The sequence below is a fragment of the Rhagoletis zephyria genome, unplaced genomic scaffold (assembly GCF_001687245.7).
Source record: "Rhagoletis zephyria isolate East Lansing unplaced genomic scaffold, Rhagoletis_zephyria_1.1 Rzeph_scaffold_00563, whole genome shotgun sequence".
Lineage (NCBI taxonomy): Eukaryota > Metazoa > Arthropoda > Insecta > Diptera > Tephritidae > Rhagoletis > Rhagoletis zephyria.
The window spans coordinates 810-23029 of record NW_016157647.1 but is presented as its reverse complement, the minus strand read 5'-3'; the positions used below and the strand labels follow the sequence as shown (position 1 = coordinate 23029).

General features: G+C 42.4%; 1 protein-coding gene across 1 annotated transcript; it reads right to left on the bottom strand.

The window, feature by feature from the left end:
• Nucleotides 1–22: 22 nt before the first annotated feature.
• Nucleotides 23–19044, bottom strand: LOC108360385 (uncharacterized). Its single transcript, XM_017612645.1, is given in 15 exon segments — nucleotides 23–1012; nucleotides 1081–1281; nucleotides 1483–1695; nucleotides 1826–1842; nucleotides 1845–2071; nucleotides 2131–2402; nucleotides 2404–2504; nucleotides 2507–2563; nucleotides 2566–2688; nucleotides 2691–2803; nucleotides 3891–5416; nucleotides 5475–5950; nucleotides 13159–13786; nucleotides 15628–15899; nucleotides 18942–19044. Coding segments are annotated over 15 exon segments (4491 nt in total). The 3' UTR covers nucleotides 23–850.
• Nucleotides 19045–22220: the final 3176 nt, after the last annotated feature.

The window sequence follows — 22220 nt, the reverse complement described above, 5'->3', positions numbered from 1 at the left end:
ATTAGTTTATCCAATTTTTTTATTTTGATATACCAATAAATTTTGAAGTTAAGTTTTAATATCAATTTTATATCTGATCGCAAAAGGTCAAGAATTTTAGATTAATTTTTTTAGGCAGTAGCAATATTATCACTTGCCCTTTTATTAACAATTGGATGGACTTTGTTTCAATTTAATTTTTATAGCAACTATATTTTGAGCAAAGTGCAAATTTCGTCGTAGAATTCGTTTATTGCATTATTTGAGTTTTTAATTGATTGTTCACCTGTGTTTTCTACGAACGCAATATGTATTACATACTTTAAAATTTGATATTATTATTTTTTTTGTTTACTTTTAGTATTCGTTTATTCAATTTTCGTTTTCTTCAGATTTTTTAAAATTGTCTCCCTTTTCTCCAAATGTTCTATGTAAACATATGTGGAATGTTAGTTTGTGTGTGTTTTTTCGAAATTGGCATTAATAATTGATATGGCTGCTGTCTTTTCAAAAGCTTTTAAAAAATCTTTACTAAGTACCCGCAAATTTCTTCGAGTATTAGAACCTAACCTTAAAAAGTATATATTACTACATTACATAATTTCTGTTGTCACCAGCACGCTAAACTGCGTGACTAAGTAATATATTTAAAGATATTTAATGCCATTCTACTGGCTACTACTAATTTTAAGGAAAAACTCACTACTTTGTTCGTATTTTTTTTTTGGCTGGCATCGTTTTACATATTTTCCAGTTATTCAGTGATTTTTGTTTTATTTGTGTTAATGAAATCATCATGCGCTCCGCTAGCCATTTACCTTTTTAACGAATGCGGCTCACTTTCTATAAACACTTGCGCCAGCGTTCTCCCTCACTTAGCAGGCTTCGTGCGTCGCGGCAGCTCTAATGAAACACGCGTTGCATCACCACGATTGGGCTGTTTGCTGCGCAGCATCTGCTCGTGCACATACAACAACAAACCGAGATCGCGATGTCCAGCCTGCCAGGCTATCTTGAAAGCCGTAGCGCCATCCTGCAAAAAAAATAGTAAAAGAAAATTAAACTCAAAAACTTGTTTGCATTAATCTCTCTTCCACTCACCACATCCACTATTAGCGAATCACAATCAGGCTGTGACAATAAATGCTTGACAATATCCGTGCGTCCATGCTCCGCCGCGCACATCAGCGCCGTGCTACCGTCCTCGTCCTGTATGTTAATGTCAGCGCCAGCGGCCAACAGCAGCTCCACCATGTCGTAGTTACCATGGGAAACAGCCAGCATCAATGCGGTTTGGCAGTGCTGTTGTGAGGGGACACACGTTTTGTTGTTTTTGTTTTTTTGGTTTTCGGAAGCGGGGAAAAGTTATTGAAATTTTAGATTTTAGGCCAATTTTTTGTTAAAATAATTTTTTTGGGGAAAAAGAAAAAGCACGCACATTGCAACACATATGAGTTCCACTTTGTGTCCCATTTGTTAAGCAGTTGCTCGGTCATTACCTACCTTCTTGGCTCGTATATTGACATCGGCCATCTGGAACAGTCGTTGTACGACTGTGCGATGCGCAGCGTTTTTCAGCTTTGCCAATGAGACGAGCATCACACAAGTGTATCCAGCGTTATTCATTTGATTTACATTGCAAACCTTTGAATCGAGTAAAATGGATACGACGTCAAAGTTGCCATGCGAGACCGCATAGTGCATTGCTGTATTGCCCTGGAGGTGGGTAAGAACGATAAGAGAGAGAGAGAGAGAGAGGGAGAAGGAGTCTTAATAAACCGACTGAAAAATAGTATTTGAATGGACCTCTTTACGAGGCGTTGCATGCACAAAAGTTCCCACTCACATTAGCATCCACCATTTGACACAGTACTCCAGCAGCGCCACCGACATTTCCTCAAAGCAGTCCAAGTAATCCTCTACCTCATGCGGATTTGCCTTTTCGGTGCTCGAAGCGCGGAACCATTCCTGTTGTATGATCAATTTAGATGACTTCAAGCTGGTCGCCGATAAAGACTTTGCGTCAACTTTCTTCAATAGTGAGTTATTGATGGTTCTCAGAGCGTTTAGCATCTCAACAGGCGGAACGAATCTATAATTTTTATTAATCAAATTTAATATGTAACCATTCAACGAATTAGCGGTGCTTACTTTTGTCGTGGCTCCGCCTCAACCATTGCCAATTTCTGCAGCAGCGCCTTGGATGGTAGGCGCTCCTGCACCTCGCGCTTCTCTTGATTCAACTGCTCCCCTTTCACCTCCTCCTTTTTTGCCGCTGTTGAGGTTTCAATTTTTTCCTCTTGCTTGCTTGAATTTTGACTAGATTTCAGCGTTGTAGTCTTGCGACGCGCACCCTTCGAAACATCCACATCGACCAAAGTATCCTCCTTTTCTTCGCTTTCCTCAGCCAGACACTTTTGTTGTTTCCAGTGTGGACTCCTCCTTCAACTTCTCATTGAAAGAGCTCTCCAGCGAGCGGTACGGTGAAGGGCCTTCTTTGTGCGGTGCTGGTGAGGCATCGCGGACCAGCTGACGCTGACGCGCTTCTCCTCACGCACAATTAGTCCATCGAGGCTTGGTTGAGCGGCGTAGTCTCATCAACTTGGCTAGTATCTAGCGCCTCAGCGCGTTGTTGACTGGCGTCAGATGCGCGGCGCGAACTTGCGGCAGATGATGGGGCAGGATAAGTGATTGCTTTGGGCGCGCAATCTTAGCGCCGGCCGCGCCAGCTCCGTTGGTGGGCTCAGTGATGAAGCTTTGTGTTTCGCTAGCCGATTCGGGTGGCAAAAAGTGACCGATGGATGGCGGCTTCTCATGCAGCGAACTGAAATTAGAAGGCGAAATATTTATTTAAAAAATAATTTTAATTTAACAGATTCTTCACTACTCTTTACATACGTCAGCAGTAGCGCAGAGCAGCCACTCACTATCAGCGGATAGCAAGTGAAACTGCTTAGACCAGAAAACATTTATGGACTTCTGCGTTGCCTGGCAGAGTTTATTTTCCCAGAACAAATGTTCGTCCACTAATTATAAGACGATTTTAAATTGCCTTAATAATAACAGCAAAAACAAATTGGCCGCACAACAATCATAAACAATTTTCGCACATAAAATTTGAATAACTAAGAAGCACTGCAGCAAAAGAAAAATAATTCAAAAAAGCCAAGTACACGCGTGTGCGTGAGTGTAGTGCCGTTGAAGCTTTGCTGCCGCGAACTGCGTGACCAGCACTTGAATCGAGCTGCTTGAGCTGGAGCTGCTGGGACACTTTTGCGGGAGAGAAAATTACCTTGAAGGTCATTGCAGCGTATGCGAGCGTAACCATGGTACAGTGGAGCATAATGAGAGAAATTTGAAGACGATAGATGGCGGACGAAAAAAAAAAATCAAAACAGTGCTGCGACTATATTTGATAATCCGCCGTTAATCATAGATGAGGTGATGGCTTAAATCTACCGAGGTTATAAGTGCTGTACAGTTATCTCTTGTCACTTATCAGCTTCAATGACAATAACGAGGAAAATATTTGTCTAAAAGACGGAACGACCCACTGCCTGACTTCCATTTTTCATGCATACCGAGCATACCTTTGCACGGCGCATGCGCCATACAGTTGTTGAAAATAAATATTTGGCCGCTAAAATGCCACCGCACGTACACAAATAGCTGCTTGAACTGGAGTGGAACAAAAGGTTAGTGGAGCAGGTCAGGGTAATGAAGTGGGGCAGCGTACATCGCCACACAGCCACCGCAGCATCGCAACAAACGTGTGTGTGTATATGCGCTGAAGGGTGTGTTGTATATAGACAAATAGCAGCGTAGTCACCAAGTCATTTGCCTAGCGAAGGCACAAACCAGCCGCACACTACTCACCACACGTAGCGATACTTGCGCCACACACTACTCACCTCTGTGTTGTCTTCGCTGCTTGTTTCTCCGGCGTTGTTGTTATGGTGTACGTATTCTGTCGCTGGAAGGGCCGCCGCACCGGACTGGGACTAGGTGGTATGTTTTTGCGACGCGGTATGCGTGAGTCCATGGAGGCGCTGCGTACTGGTGGTGGTGGACGCGGCTTAGGCGATGGTGGCGACTGTGGTGACAGAACTTTCGAGAAATCTTTGGCCAAATTCTTTATTGCGTCCTTGCAGGAATCACAGTAATTATCCGCGCAGGCGATGGAGATATGCGGCTTGACGACATCACCACAACCAATGTCGCGTTTACGCACCGATTCAGTGTTTGCCGCCGTGTGGCGTATAGGCGCAGGCGGTAGGGTATTTATACCGTAGTCAACAGTACGCGGCGCGTCAGTATTGCTGGCAGTTGTGCGCGTTACCGCTTTCGGCGGCGCAGGCTTTTCCTCCCTCTGAGGCGGCGGTTCAACAATGACCACAGGCGGCGGCACATATTCCTCGGTGCTGGTTTGTGTCGCGCAGAGTCGTATCAGATCGCGCGTGTCCGTTTGTCGCGTCTGCCGCTCTACTTCGCTCTGCGCACTGACATGACGCTGGTCCGGTGAGCATTGCACGCCGACAGCGTGCACATAAGTGGTCGCGGTTTGGCTGCCAGTGTTATGTACTGGCACAGGTGTGTACTGTGTGCCCGTGGATTTGGATATCCGACCGAGTCGTTCGTGCTCGCCCAACGAAAAGGTTTTGCTACGCAGAAATCCGGGTGAGTCGAGTAATTTCAGTGAGACTGACTTGACTTTAATAAAGCCGGGGTCTTCGGTACTGCAGCCTATGCTGCGCTTCACAATGCGGCACTTGTCACACAGCGGATCCAATATGTTGTCCTCCGAACAGCCCATAGAACGAACTTCCGGACGACAGCTGACTATAGCTTCCCGTGTTTGGGGGCTGGCCATGACACTCACCGAATTCTTAAGCACCTTCGGCGCCGTTGTGGTCTGCACTCCACTGTCCACACAACGCGGCACGTGCATTTGTGTGCCCACGTTCACTGTCTGCTTGAGCTGCTGTAGCGCCCGTAGCTCCTCATAGCGCCTTATGGCAATTTGTGTATGTTCTTCCATTTCCCATTGCGAGTGAAGCGTTTCGGTGATGCTGCGTAGCTGCTGTGCGGGGCTTGTGCCCACACTACGCACCATTTGTATCGGACTGCCGACTGCGATGTCACGCGTCGCATGCAGCCCGCACATGGTGCCCACATCGCGCTTGAGTGTGGCAGACGCGCGCAGCTGACGCTCGGAGCTGCTCGAATTGGCGCGCAGGCGAGAGCCTAAACTCTCCAACGAGACCGGGCTGATGCGTTGCGGCGTGAACTGCACTGGAGAGCCATTTTTTAAACTTGCCGCTGGGCTGGGTGAGGGGGACGGACGCGGCGCTTCACGTGCACGCTGCAGTTCGTCCTCCTTGCGCTGCAGTGATTGCTGCAGTCGCTGCTTTTCGTCACGCAATTGCGTCAGCTCGTGCTGAAAGTAGAACAAGTAAGAGAGAAAGCACACTTTTGAAGCTTAAAATGCAACTCACCTGCAGTTCGGGTATAGATTTCACTTGCTCCTCCAAATCTTTCATGCGCTTCAAGCTCAGCGCCATCTGCTGGCGTATGCTAAACAGTGTTTGTGCGTCAGTAGCAGCGCTTGTTTCCGCGCCATTCGTTGCTGGCGGTGATGCAAAATGCGGTGCGGCGTTTTCATCAAACACTGGCGCCTCACCCTCCGACTGCGATGGTTTTCGGTCGACATCGTCTGTGTCTATCAACTCCGTTTCACCATTTGGTGGACTCAGTAGCAGCCTTCTTGGTTGCGGTGGGTGACGACGTGGCGGCGGTGGTGGTGGCACTAGCTGTTCCACTGGCGACTTGGCGTTCGCCGCCACAGTGGCCTGAACATATGACTCATACTGCTGCTCGGCGGGCGAGAGCTTCTGATGAACGGGTAACGCGGCCGCGGCCTTGGCTAGGTAGCGCGCCGTGCGTGGGGACTTGTTGCCAGCGACGCACGAATCTGCATTGAGAGGAGAAAAAGAAAAAGTGTCAAATGAAATTGCATTTGCAATTGAAAGTAGATTGCACACACATTTTTTCTTATCATTCGGCTTAACTAAAATAATTTTGATGCGCAAACGTTCCATTACCGCGAACAGCGGACAACTGACGAGCGCGCTACCATTGCACGCCGTCGAGAGCTCAGCTAAATTATGTATTTTTCGGCTAATTGCAGTAACCGCTTCTGGTACGTTCGCGGTTGTTATTGCTTTGTGACTTCTTGACTGATATTACCTTTGTTATTGGCATTGCTATATGTTTGTCGTCTTTGTGTTCAGCTAGATCTCGAACTTATGCAATAATTTATAAATAAAACAAAGTCAGCAGCAAGTCGTCAGCGGCAACGTAAGCTCTAACAACGAACCTCTGAAGCCAGTTTGGCTTGTTAACATTGAAGTTTCATTTACTGTTGTCGTTTGTTTTTTCGATTTGTTTATTAATGCGGTAGGAGGAAGAAGAAATAATGTAGAGCTAAAGCAAATTCATGCAAATGGCATTCAAAAATTCGCATAACGGTTAACATGAATTCAAAGGTGAAACTGAAATCAGAGTAAAATTATGGTAGTGTATTCAAAACTACCTCACCAATTTAATTTGACAGACTACCAGTAATTTGTGGTTAATACACCGATTGAGAAGTACCAATACGAGCTAAGTCACCTGAAAATCAAAAAGACTAACAAACATCGCCGCTGAAATGCAAACAGCCGCAACTAATAAAAAATTCCAAATTCAGTTTTTGATTGATATGATGAATTTCATCGAATTAAAACTCCCACATCATTTATGAAAATAAAAAAATTATTGGTCAGGCCTTTTCCATTTCAATTACGATGCTGTTACGTCTTTTTGCACTTCGGGTGACGATATGTTGCATACTTCAAGGGGTACTACGCGAACTCAAGCGTCTACGATAACTTATTTTATTCAAAAGCCATAGCATTTCGCCACGGTAGCTTAAAGGGAGCAGGCTAGTGAATAAAATAGAGAATTTATGCATTGCTAAATAGTAGCAGTTTTCCTTCTCAACAAACTATTTCAAATGTCAATAAAAAGGGAATTCTGAGCACTTAAAAAATGTTGCATAAGCATAAACGTTGCATACTTTTAGGCAGCCGTGATTACAGGGCAAGATACCTACATATGTAAGGCATAGTGGCGTACCATATCTGCAAAAGGGCAATCTTGAAACGATGACTTAGATGTCGGTGCTGACCGCGATTCGTCTTTATGGGACTCTCGCTTCAGGATTCCTATACGATTTCTAACTAAGTAAGCTTTACAAAGAGGATCAAAACTTATCTCAGTAATAAGAAGAGCTGGACAGGCATATCCGACACATATCGGATAAACCAAAACATGGTAACCTGATACGTTAATGGCTCATTGATTGCAGAGGGTACCGCCGAGGTAGGTGTAGTTGGACCGAGGTTAAGATACTCAGAACCCATGAGAAAAGATAATTATGTCCATTTTCAGGCTGAAACATACGCCATAGAAAGGTGCGCCCACTTTAATATCAGGCGAAACTACCTAAATCAGAACATCGCTATCTTGGCTAACAGCAAAGCGGCTATCAAGGCCCTCAGAACTCATCAGTTAGCATCTCAACTGGTGATTGAGTGCCTCGGATAAGCTGAATACTCTTCGTCGGACCAATCGAGTTTGGGCTCGCTGATTTCTGAAACATATTGGTATAAAGGGATAAACTACCATGTCTACAGGAGTACAAAGCACTTTTAGGAACATATAACCTAAAAAGCTTTATGAAATGTTTGAGCTTATCAAAAAATATAAATAAAATATTGAAAATTATTACTAAAAAATTTAAATTTCAAATTTTAACAGTCTGATAAGTTTCAAAATTGTTTGGTGAAACCCGGAATTAATACAAGAAATATAAACTAAAAATATAAATGTATTCCAGTCCACCTACAATTACTCCACCAGCTTCTCACATCCTTCAGCCGCGATTTCGAAATTGTGTTCTCGTTATTGTTAAGCGACGATTTACGCTCCTTACGTCGATTTGTTTTACTTGTTGTGGTGAACATTATTTGAACAACTGTTTTTATTGTATTTTCACTCTCGGCATAAAAATTAATCTAGTATGTTAAGCAAACAAAGTACGTAATTGCCTGCACAGCGAGGTCGCAGTTCAACTCGCAATAATCACAGCTAACGACTATCCGCAGCCAATTGCTGATAATTTATTTAGAGAGCACAGAGTTGATTGCTTTTATGTTTACATAAATGTAGAAGAATAAAAACAATGTTATAAAGTTTATAAAATTACTTGCTCGAGTAATTATTGGCATTGTTAAGACATTAATTGCAGTAACAAGGCGAAGAACAAGAGCGCGGACGATTGCTGCGGTCACACACGGCGTATGAGCTGCGTACAGTGGTGGGCAATGCTTTACTCTTTTCTTAAAGCAGAAAAGTTTTAAAAATATTTTTTTTCTTCACGGCGCAAATTTTCGTTTTTTTGCGATTTATTCCTTTTTTATAAAAACTTCACTTGCAAGCGAAATTTTCACAATTTCTCTACATAAAAAACTTTCTGAATTAAAATTTGTTGCCTTCTTTTTGGCCTTTTTTTATTTTTTCACAAACAATTTATTCTATATGTTTTCAAATTCACTTTCAAGTGCATTTTTTTTAACTTTCTTTCCCATTTATTTTCCCATTCCCGCCCTCGTTGTTCTCGCTTTCTACTGTTCGCGCGCTGTGGCTGTGGCTTTCGTTTGAAAATTTAATTACTACTGTTGCCGGCATTTACTACACCGCTTCGTGCACGCACACACACACTCGCAGCTAGACAAATACATTTATTGCCAGCATTTTCATGATTGCATTTACAACAAAAGCCTCAATTTCAATTTTTGCTAATTTTTTTGTACACTTTTCTACTACGTTTGCTTCTCCTTTGCAATTCTTTTGCTAGCAAACGCTTTCATTTTTAGATTTAATTGCTTTTATGATAGCGTAAAATGTTTGCGTAAAACATACAAAAAAAAAAACACAGCTGCACAAAATTGCAATTATTTCAATTACTTTATTTGTTAGCTATTAGCCTTGATTAGTGATTTGATTGCTGATTTTTCGCATTTGTTGGAACGATTTTTGCCTAAAGCTTTGGCAGCAAATTTTCTTCAAAATTCGTTCGATTCACTTCTTTCCTTGCTTTCACGCTCGCCTTACACGCCCGAGACTTAGACAGCTTGAGCGTTGCACATAGACTGATAGGTGCTAATTAAGCCGTGATTTTCTTGCTTTCTTCGCAGCCGATCGCTGATTATGTAGCGATCTTCAATGTTTCCGCAGCTTCGACGGTGGCTTTGAAAAATTTCGTTACGACTGCTCACAGCGGTTGCGAAGAGATCTAAGAAAAGTAAGTTGCGCTCGAATGGAGGAAAAGTACTAAATATTTATTTTCACAAACAAATACTTTCAAATAATATTTATTCAATTCTTTCATTAAATAAACAGATATAAATATTTATTTATTATTGATTTTTCGTTAAAGTGATAACGCAAACAATTACCAAAGATGTTGAAATCAATTGGAGGCCACTGACGCGCGGTAGAGTGCGCTCTTTGATCTCCCACCTCATAAGGCATAAAATGATAAGTAGCGCTCTATGAGCAGTTCACGTAGCTCTCAGCGAGATAGCGGCGATCACGAAGCTAAAAACATGACGTTTTTTTCTTTAATGAAATAGAACAATCTTTGTAATAAAGAATGCTCAGAAGTGAGCTTTCGGGCAACGTGTGGTAAACTATTCTTACCAATCGCATTAAACACTCAGCAGCCTCTAGCTTGGTATGGCATCAATTCGAAGATTGCTATCGTCTCTGGGGTTTCTATTCTAATCTACTAAAAAAAATATAAAAAAAAGTTAATACAAAAGTTAACGTCGAAATTGCCTAAGCGAAAATGAGCAAGCTAAAAGTGTGTTCAGAGAGGCCGCTAATCGAGCAATTAGCCAAGCTCTATCGATTTACCATAGAAAGTTTCAATTCCTAATAACTTAATTAGTCTTTAATTTAGTGTTAATTGAAACTGTGCTAATTTTGAGTTTGAGGTACGTTTATTGAACAAATAGCAATGGTTGCTTCTGGTCCTGTTTTACAGCTAAGATTCCATCAGGGACGGAAAAATTTATTTTAATATTGTACCTAATTTGCAAAAAAACTTTACCTGTAGGTAAATGCACCTCAACATTAAATACATATGTTTTTATGTGCGTATATATTAAAGAAACTTAGAGCATAACTTTTCTCTTCGATTCGATATCAACTTGTGGAATCACATTAAACAAGTTTGGCTATAAAAAGAATTTCTTCGAGCTGTTCGAGACAAAACCATGTTTTCGAAAATGTGAATCACTTTCCTCCGAGTTCTTCTATATGACGTTTTAAAAATCAATATTTTCTATCTTTGATTACGCCAGACAGACAGTTACGTTACTTTCACCACCCTTTTCCATCACTTGTATGCGCCTTCACAAATGAGGGGGGTATATGACAAGTTACCCACACCAGAAAATGCGTTGAAATGTGAATAAAAATATAAATAAATTTCTTCAGAAACTATCTGACTACGTTCCAAATGTACCTAAAATGGTGTGTAAAGCTACGATTGTGCCAACTTTTCCATCACTGAAGGCAATGGAGCAGCTAACTGCGTGTCGCTAATCGAGCAGCTGACTGTGTGTGAACACCAAAAAGCGGTAGATCAATTAAGAGGTTAATTTACTCAATAAATTTACCAAATTTTTCGATGGTTTTTGACAGGCCGTATTTGGGTCGTATTGGCACTTCAAAAAAAACCTTTGAAATTCTATGATTCTAATTTTTCTTGGCTAAATTGTTTTAGGAGCTACGGGTTTCAAGTAATTGTGATGGGTAGAACACAAGACAGCATTTTATTTTTATATTTGCCACTCCGAATTCAAGTTTGGAACTCACCCGCGATGCAAATTTACATCGTTAGATCTAATATTCGCACTTTTTGGCGACCTTTGAAATTATGTTAGAAATGTAGCCGAATGTCCACCGAAACCAGTAAAATTTTGAAGGGGGTCTACGAGAAGAGAAGAAATTTGGGAACCTCTGGTTTAGACCCTACAACGATAAATAAAATAAAACAATTTCAAGCATGTGTTCTTTGCTTCTATAGCTGAATAGAGAGGTGAAAGCCTGAAAAGCGCTGAACGCCCGAAAAACGCAGAACGCCTGCAAAGCTTGTTATGGAGTTGCACACTTAGTTATAGCCAGGCTTGGGTGACGTCGACTACGCGGTAGCGTCGCGTCTTCGTACGCGCGACGTTGACGGCGAAAATTAAGCTTAATTAAGCGTACTGGATTTCAAGCGAATCAGAGTTAATTTTCACTTCATTTTCGTCATCAACTTCGTGTATACGAACACGCGATGCTACCTCGAGGGTACGGTGCTTCGTCGCCCAGGCCTAGTTGTAACGAATAGCGCTGCTGAGTGCCGAAACCGAGTTCCGAAAGCGGCAAATGTTGGTGCCGGAGAGCTCCGCCGGGCTAGTTAAAAATGCAGATGTTTAAACTGGAGTATAGCAGAAGCTGGGCGCCTGAAAAGGAAGTGTTGAGCTGCGACAAAGAGAAACCGTTGTAATATTTAATCCTAATTGGATTGTGTCCTGTCAATGCACCTACCGGATTTGAGAGCTTTAGGTTTGTGAGCTCAAAGAGATCTCTAAACTGCCGCACGGGTTCCGCATCTGTTCAAGAGTAGTGTACATGTAGTCTCTGGTCGGAGGGTGAAATCTATATGCCAGACATAATAACTACTCAAGTTTTGACCTCTATCGCATCACACCATTTTCTCTGCAATTTAAGTAATCACTAAACGAAAAACTATACCACTCAGTTCTACGTTTTCATGTCTTTACTATTTCCATATCATCCCCTTACTAAGAATACGTATGCAAGTACCTACTTATGCTTACCAAAAGTACTTAAGTATCTACCTATTCGCATCTAGACTACCTCGGTCGGCAGTTGTTTGTATGAATCACGCACAGCTGCGGAGATGCCCATAAAGATATGTACGTACACCGATTGGCTTCGCTCATTTTGCCGACGCCGACATTAGCCGCCAAGGTAGCTGCATTGTAGATTGTCTGTTTATTTCACAGAAGATAATTGCGTTAACTAACTCTATGCGTAATTTTCAGATGTCTGTATGGTACTTCAGACTTCTTTTTGATATCGTCAAAGTAGTTGTTTTTTTTTGGTAGCTATTTTCTTTATTTGAAGACACGAATATTCGTCATGTTTATGTACTTATGACTGTGGTGAGGAGTCTTATATCGTGATTGAGAGCTAGGGAGTGTTTGTGTAGAAGCCGAAGTCTTTTTCCACATTTCCAAAGCATATTTTGTAAAATAAATTTGAAAGCTATTGTCAGAATTGTTCAAAAAATCAAAAATAGCAGACTGGCATCAAGCTTTTACTCCTTTTTTTTTATTTAAAGACCTTAGCGGCATATTTTTCCCACAATTTCTATTTTATTTCTTATTCAATTGTACTCAAAGACCGATTCTATTAGAGAAATGAGTCAGCCACAAAATCTGTGCGAAAATAGAGGAATAAATGTAAGACAATCTAATTTAAATACAATACACGCCCGAGGTCTAACATGGTCCAACCTCAGGCGACCTACATTTTAGTAGACATTTTGCATTTACAACAAGCGAAAAATTTGCATAAGGCGCAAACGCTCGCTTATAAGTAAGCACTCGTATGCACAAAAAAATATATAAGTGTATATGTATAAACAATCTAATAGAATAAATACTGCAAATCGAATGTGCTTTAGGGCAAATATTTGCATGTAGACACGGCCCATTGGTGGCGACAAGCCTCAAGCCGAACAGCGCAGGTAATACATCAGAAACGATCGAGGCGTGTCTGTCACCATTAATTCGCTAGGCTAGTTTAGTGTAAACGACACCACATTTGAAGGCATTTAAATATTTGCGAAAAATCGAGCGAATGTTAAAAAAAAAAATAGAAGCAGTCGCGGGGCAAATGAACTAAGGCGCACTAGCAGTCAAATGCATTTGCATATAATAAGGCATACAATTTAAAAAGAATCAAATTGAAATAACAATTTTACATCTTACTCACCAATCGATTGTTCGCCGGGACGCTCCCAAGCATAGCGCTTGCCATTACAGCTGTAACCGTTGCGCGCATAAGCTTCGCGCATCCAACTCGTCGTATGGCCAAACTTCGCCGCTGGTAGATCCGTCTTCATGGCGAATGTCGGCTGATGATTGTTATTGCGATCGCTGGCCACGCCATAGCCGCATAATTGGCCATTCAGCCTGCCACCTCCACCGCCACTAAAACCACCATCGCGCTCATTACAGCTCACCGCCTTCTTGCGTCGCAACGATGTGCGCTCCAGCGTGCGCTCAAAATCACTGCACACTTCGTCGAGCGCTTCGCGCAGAAACGCGCGCGTCTCGGGCGCATCACGGCGTGATTGATGCTCTTGTTGGCGCTGACGTAGCATGCTATATGGCGCATCACTCTCTGCGCCACGCACTGACGAGCAGGTGGATGAGGCTGTGCCGAAGGGTGAATCAGCGCGGGGCACACTGCTGCTGTTGCTGCCGTAGGTGTAACGCGGCACCGACGAGGAGCGTGGACGCGGCGTGGATGTGCAAAAGGCGGTGGTGGTGTGGGAGGCGGGCGGTATGGGTGGCGGTGGCAAGCGTGGTGAATCGGGTGAGTCATTTTCGTGTGGCACCTGCGAATGGATGAAATGGTTGCGGATATAAATGTGTGAAGTTTTATGGGTTGAGAGATAATTGTGAAAAATTGTGTTTTTGCAAGGATTTTGTTTTCATTACATCGATTTTTTCGATTAGCAATGGTTGAGGAGATTGTACCGCTTTGGCATTTTTCAATTAACTTTTAGGCGGACGACGCAGCGCGCGCTTTTCAATTTCACTTTTAATTTCATTTGCGGTATACTTTTACTTTTTTGTTTATATTCGCATTGCGAATTGTCATATAATTTTGCGAAACACTCTTTGATGTCGCCCACATGGTGAAACCGCGAGAAATCCAAGAAAATCGACGCTCCGCTTTAACAAACAGCCTTTCGATGCGCTTGTTTTTGCTGTTGTTGGCAAAAATCCCCTTTATTGCTGTGAAATTTTGTATTCGAGAGATCAAAGAGAAGTTTTTATGACTCATAAGCGCATAAAATAACTGTATTAACTGCTTGACAGCGGCTAAGTGGGGGAGCCACAACGCGAGGCAATTTTTTTATTGCACTTTTACGACTTAAAGTGTCACTGATGTCACAATTAGCAATGTTTTAAAGAAATAATGGCCTCAGTAATGGCGTGGAAATTTTTAATTAAACACAGGATGTCAGGCTCTTTTTTAAATATAGTGTTTTCAAACAATAGGGTAGGAGAATGGTGTTGAAGGGCCGCGACAGCGTAGTCAAACGCGCGAATGGCAGCCTTCATTAACAGTTTCTTTGACGAAAATTATGCGCAAGTGATATTCTTTTCATTCCAAACTACATGAACTTATTGAGAATTCCATGGAGTACAGAGAAATATGTAAACACGAAAACTCACCCGCCAACAGGGGATAAGTGATGCACTTACACAGATGGCGCTGGGGGTGGTATGCAACACCTGCACACAGGTGGCGCTGAGGCAGCCTCAACATAAATATAGCGCTTTCTTCAATCAACTGTTCATTTAGGNGAATGGTGTTGAAGGGCCGCGACAGCGTAGTCAAACGCGCGAATGGCAGCTTTCAATTACAGTTTCTTTGACGAAAAGTATGCGCAAGTGATTTTTATTGTAAACTACATGAACTTATTGAGAATTCCATGGAGTACAGAGAAATATGTAAAAACGAAAACTCACCCGCCAACAGGGGATAAGTGATGCACTTACACAGATGGCGCAGGTGGTGGTGTGCAACACCTGCACACAGGTGGCTCTGAGGCAGCCTCAACATAAATATAGCGCTTTCTTCAATCACCTATTCATTTAGCGGTCAATAAGTGCCATTTATTTTACTTGCAACTCTCGAGCAGCCGCAACACTTGGTCATCATACCTGGTGGACATTTCAAAGATTCTCTCTCATGCCCCACGAAACAGCCGCGCGCGACCGTCATTACGGTAAAGCAAGACCAACCAAATTCATTTATTGAAAAATCACTGTGTTGCCCTCTAACCCGACATTGAAATAAATTTCAATGCCAGCCTCTAACCCGCCATAAGCCATTAATCAAAACAGCGTTGCCGCTAGCAAATGGGCAAATAAACAAATAAACGCAAAGCGCCGGCAATAAAAACACAGGCATATTAAAATATATACATAGCTCCATTTAAAACCGATCGCAAATGCCAATAATAAAATAAATTGCAAAACGATCCGCGGCTGCCGCGCGTACGCTCCAACAAACGCGCAAAACTCAATTAAGTGTTTCGACTTTGCAATTTGACTTTGGAGTCGCCGCCATTCATTTCGTTTGCACGCCGTTGCGCTTATCGTTTGTGGCATGCCACAAAGCCTACCAGTAGAAGGCAGACAAACATACAGATAGACAACTCACCTCTGGCACTGCCTGCACCCGTGCGGCGGCGTCCCACTGCTCGAACATAGCGTCCAGACCCAGCATGAATTCCATTGATTTGCGCGAGCGCCGGCGACTGCGACGCTGCAGCTCCTCCTCCGATGGCTTAGCATTCGCTAGCGATTCGCAGTAGCGTACAAAATCCAAATCGATGTGGTAACCGTAGGGGCAGCAATTGCAATTGCGCACATTGGCAGCCGCAGCAGCTGTGGCGATAGCCGGATTGCCGGCATACAATTGTGGCAAACGACCTACAGCAAAGCGGGAGATAAGCAAAATAAAAAAAGAATGGTTAGAAAGCAATAAGAAAATATTGAATTTGCGCACAACAATATCGTAAATGTGTACGTTACGTACATACATACAAGGTTTATGGGCAGTCGAGGTAGATAGTAAGTTATAATAATGGTGCTGCCAAGTAAGGGGCAACACTTTGCAAATAAAATACAAAGTACGTGGTGCAGCCTCTCAAATATTTTATGACTTTTCGTAATAAAAATGCAATCGACAAGAAGGTTTATTGTGTACATACATACAAATATTAGGGGATAGAAGCACAAGCGCATGCGCATCATTGTGTAGGGGATAATGGCGCTGGTGTGTACCGGAAGACGTGGAGTGAAGTTTGGATGCATAAATTAATAAATAGCTGCTTGACATGACAGCTTGAATTATACAGATGTCTGGGCATGCGCGCCTTTTTGGGGGGCAATCTTTAAAGCCACGCAGAATGGTTGCCAGAAGCATACACACGAATTTCTCAAAAAATAGACAGGCAAACATAGCAGGGGTTAGGCAATAATTAGTTTAACTTTTCGTATTCTAAAAAGTTTAAGGCAAAGAGTGTGTATTCTTTTCTGAATATCAAGGCGTCTTCTTACTCAAAGTTTATATTTTGAAGAAAGCTCATCTAATGTCCGTACAGGTACCAAACTATCTATCGTGACTCTTTGGCTTAAACTGCAAGTACGAAAAACTCGCTGAGACTCTCAAAGTCAACAGCTACCCACAAAAATAGTTGTATTCCTAACAAAGCGGAGATTTTCTTTTCACAAGGGTGGTTTTTTGCTAATTCTCTCTGAAAGAGTGAGGTATAGGGGAAAGGATTAAGAACGCATCGGTAGAATTATATTTTTACAGGGTTTTCATCCATTGACAAACACCCATACTCTAGCTAGGCTAAAGGACCTGGGCTTTAAGTGCACTCACGAAGCTCATTTCGGACCACACCGATCACAGCACACCGATTTTGGGTGGGAGTGAATTTCTCGCCACCTACTTCCCATCTTCCCACTAGGCGAAGATAGCTTCCGCGAGGAAACCTGCATCAACTTCTAATTCAGTGTTTTCCCATGGAAGGTAGCCGCAATGAAGGAATGCGGATGCTTGCAAAGGAGATTAACATATTTTCTGATAGCCAGGTTTGCAATCACGACCCTAACTCTTTGATGATACGTTCGAAAACCGTCAGGTAACATTTAAATTCTATCACGATGGCATCAGATCACTTCTCTATCAAGCTTATTTGGGTTCCAGACCACAGCGTTATCGCAGGTAACTGAATAGCTGATGAGTTAAAATACAATNTCTATCAAGCTTATTTGGGTTCCAGACCACAGCGTTATCGCAGGTAACTGCATAGCTGATGAGTTAAAATACAATTCAGGAATTCTCAGGAATTGTCGCCGAGTAAGGAAAGGGTTGGGGCTCTACTGGATAGTCAGCTCAACGAACGCTTAGCGAAAAGTTTTGAAATTAATGGTGGCTGAGACCTTCCGACTACGGTAAACTGGCGGCGGAGTAGGTAGCTCTTAATTTAAACAAATGAAATCTCTCTTTACTGGTGCAAGCTCTAACTGATCATTGCCTGATTGAAATCCATGCGCTACGGCTGAACACCACGCCCAGCCCTTACTGCAGCTGTGGTACGTTTCCCCAAACTTAAGGTTTAAACCCCTTGGGTCTCACTACTTTAGTACACTGGCGGTGGAATATAAAGCTCTTAAGGCCGAACAAATCTAATCTATCTTTATTGGTGGAAGCTCTAACTGATCATTGGTCTGATCGAAATTCATGCGCTAAGGCTTAACGTCATATCCAACCCTTACTACAGCTGAGGTATGGTTTCCCCGAGCTTAAGTTTTAAACCCCGTGGGGTCTCACTTCTTTCTCACCATCCCGCACTTCGCTTGCGGAGCTTTGGTGTGAGCAAAAAGCGTTTTTCTACCACGACCTTCTAGGCGGCACCGTTAAACCATTGCCTTACCGTATTTCCCTGCAGCTTTTCTTTACTGTTTGTATTCCTTACCTCTCGTTAATGTTCACACAAAGGGGAGCTAACCCACTAATACAAGTACATCTCCATTCTAACCTAATCGAAATTGCGGTTGTTGATCGTAAAAATAAGCCATAACAGCAAAGCAAGAAGGAGTTGTAAAAAAGATGCAGGACCTGCATTTACAATTGGCAAACAAATTCTAACGAAGAAAAACAACCGTAGTCTCCTACAAATTAGATGTATTGTCTGTTTGCCAGCGATACACAGCGGATCGCCGCACACCCACAGCAAAAGCAAAGACGATCGTCAAACAAAAACACAGCGCAAAAATGCAAGATAAACAAACAGTAAAAAAAAAATACATAGAAAAAAGTTAATACAATAAAGAGTTTATTGTTAAAGCTTGCTCTTTTCTCATTCACATATAGAAGTTAGTTTCAAGGTCACGTTTGAAATTCAATACCATTTACCAGCAACACATCAAGTTTTCTCTCGGCATGAGCGCTCAAGTTCAGCAACATCGACAGGCATAGAATACACAAATCACAGAGGTAAATATGTATTTCTTGGAATACTTTGAAGGTGATTTGGCGCTGGCGAAACGGTAATCGAAGACAGACAAACATTCGTGCGCGCGCACAAGCAACGAAATCGTTGTCGAATCGTGCAATCGGGCATAACTAACCAACAAGCGAAAAGAATTGGTCACATTCGCCATGGGTCGTAAATCTTGCGCATGACAAAAAGCGCTAATAGAAACGAGCAGGTAAAGCCAAGCAAAGTAAAGTAAACAAATGTAGCAACCAAGCCCAGAAAAACATGAGTGCGCAGAGTTAAGGAATGCCACACCTGCCATTTGCTTGCCCTTTTTTGGTACAAGCGGCAAACGATTGTTAGCTGGTGCTTTTTTCGCGGCGCTTCAGAGGAATATTTGCACTCCACCACATAAAAGCGCACACATGTATCAATTTTGATCGTAAAATATATTTTTGCAAAACACTTAAGTCAGCCTTACTCGTCAATTCTTTTAAGCTCTGCAACTGTCTGAATCGTTCACGCTGTACTTCACTTAAAGTTCTTGCAGTCGCTGCGTCCCGCCGTTTGCTAAAATGCCACATGCCGATCCACAACAAAAGCACTGCATTCAAAAACATAGCGCGCACATTGATTTTTACTTTTTCGAAAAAAAACAGGAACAAAAATAAATTCCTATACTTAATTTACTTTTCAAGCATTAACAACCGCAACACTGCCGCACACGCAAACATGGCGCTCGAATCGAAAATCAAACTAACTACCTGACTTCTTGAAAATATTAAAGCTGATATCAATGTTGCTTCCCCCTCGCAACGCGCCCTGCCGCTTAACAGCATTCCGCATCAATTTTTGGGTGTTATTCAGCAGGCATACCTTCATTACGCTGTAATCGTTGTTTATAACTAGAATGAGTTAATGGACGAAGAGTTGTGGCCCTATCTAGCAGGCGAGCAGGGTATGTACGGCGCAAAGCACAACACCGCAAAGGCCGATAAGCGGCTTTTTATCTAAATTATGAAAGCAGTTTAAAGCGTTGAGTTTATCAGTAAAATTATCTCGGCAGTATTTGGGAGAGGGCGATAAGAAAGAAAAGCAGTATGAGCGCTGAATGATAAAAGCTCAATGGCGCTGAATTAAACAATTTTTTTTTTAACAAACTGTGAGCTTTTCAACTAAAACATATACATATTTTCACTAGATTTCTGGAATATACCTGGCGTGAGTATTTGTAGCCATTTTCTAAGAGTAGAACTGCACAAAAGGGGTTTAAGGCATACACAACTTTTCAGCTATTCAGCACTTTATTCAGCTAAAAGTTTATATGTCGGCATGAGCGCTGAAAGCTAAAACGCCTTAAAAGCTTGGTGTGGAAGTCTACTACTACAAGTAATCAAAGAAAAAATATAGCCTTTTGGGTGATTTGAGCATGCTCATGAGTTACAAAAGTTCTGAACCCATTACTCGTGAGCATTAAGCATACAATTCTCAAACCAGCTTTTCGTTATCGATATTAATCTGAAGTTTAAATGCAGAGGATTTTGATAGACTGGATTGAGCATTAAAAAGATAGTATCACTGCTATTTGAAAGAGAAAGATCTGTTTATATTAATTCGGATTTAAGAAAAGACTTCGACGTCTACTTTCCCAATGGAAACTACGGACTATCTCTAATCGTTCTAGACGATGACAAGACTTCTTTAGATCAATCTTCTAAGAACATTTTGAACCATTTTGTAATGAGTTCAAAGAAGTAACGTTTTAGGAACGAGTACCGGATGTATCAAGTTGTAGCATAAAATCCACTCTAGAATTCCTGAACTCACAATCTAAAAAAAGTTAAGAGTACGCACGAGGAATACGGAACTTTCTGAGGTTTTCAAATGCACACATGTGACCTCTAACTAGGCACAAGGCTGGATCGTAAAAAAATCCTCTCATTTCTTCGTATGGAGTCCGACCGAGATATGGTCTTGTTGGGAAGGCTGACTGACTTCTTACCAAGCTGAAACTCATAAATTAAGGATTGAGAGACTTCACTGACGTCACCTTTTCTTCCATTTATTTTTTTTCAAGGACGGGGTCCATCATTGTAATATGTTTACTGGGAATGGAATCCATTGCAGTTATCGGATACGACATACAACTACAGCTTTCTACCAATAACTATCTCGCAAGAGGAGAGATGACACCAGGAAAAAAATGGCTGAGGCCTTGCGACGTCCACTACAGCTGCCATTTAAAGGAACGCAAATTTGGTGTTGGATTTGTGGTAGCAGAGAGATTCCGTCGCCGAGTACCGTCGTTCACCCCGCTGGACAAGCTTTTAGCCACAATCCGCACCAAAGCGAAATTCTTCAACATCTCGCTCATCTGCATCCATGCCCCAACGGAATAGAAGGACTAGGCGTCCAAGGATCTCTTGTATGAGCACTTGTAACGCACATGCGAGCGTTGCTTCCGTCACGATATCAAAATCGTACTTGGCGATTTCAAGATGGTCAAGGAATGGATCTTTGGCGCCACTGTCCGAAAATTCAGCCTCCACGACAAGTCGTCCGATAACGGACTGTGGCTGATCGACTTCGCCGTACTTATCCTTGGCCATTACCCTCACTATCCTTCTGCCAAGGCAGTCAAATGTGTACCAGACTTTGTATTGCATATTTGCAAGTCGAAAGCTTTAAGGGCTGCCTGGCTTCTTCTCTGTAGATCTTTCAGTGAGGCTACGTACAGTCAGGTGAAGAAACTTGTACCCATCCTAGCGCGTATTCTTACCTTGTCAATAGTCGGTACTCATGGAATGACTGAGATAGTCGCCGACACCTCTAGGATAGCCGAATGCCCTGAGATTCCCTCGATTCGCCCTTGTTCTTTAAGTGAATAGTTTTGATAACCTCTGTGAAATTATTATTTTCACTGCTCATTGAATCAACAAATTGCAAATAAATTGCAAGTCTTTTAAGGAAGCAAACTGCAATAAATTTGCAGTAAAAAGAATAAGTGAGCTGACGTCTCCACAAGGCGGCGCGAAATTGAACGCCAACGACAGCACGAATATGTAACCTCAACACTTCCATTTAGCCTGTCAATGCCCAATGGCCAAAAGCAAAAGCGGGTACATATTTTTGTAGCTCGGCAAGCAAAAAAAGAAAGAAGTGAAAAAATCCGAAACAAAATAATTGCAAGTGAAGGTGGCAACGTGTTTTGCATTTTTAATCCGCGAATTTCAGCTTCATTAAAGCGCAGAAAGTGACGGCTGTCCGTCCGATGATAGCAGCTGACACGCTACAATGCCTGTTGCTACCACCAAATAGGTTTTTATCTTTCCGCTTTTACGCTGCCGACCAACAGCGACTACATCAAACTTCATTCATTGCGAGCCTACACATCGAACCATCACAGTCTTTGGTGATGCTGTTGTTGTCAAAAGCTACCGTAAGCATGCATTGTAATCGCCATACATTAATATACGGTCTGCAGAAGCCGCCCACTTAAAAGCCAAGTAGCGGACCATCAGCGCTGGTTGCCGCCGCTCAATGTTCATTGCAGGCTGAGTATTGGCGCTGGCTTGCATTGTTGTTGTGGTTTTTTACTTTCAGACTTTCAATGCATTCAGCTGCTTTTCCTCATTGTCACGTCCGTCTAGCAGCTGTCTTTAGCAACTACGCTACCTTCCAATTCAATTCGACAGACTGCTGCTGCTGCTACTTTTTTTTGGCGCGCCCTAATACTAAACGCCTGCCAACAGTCACGCAT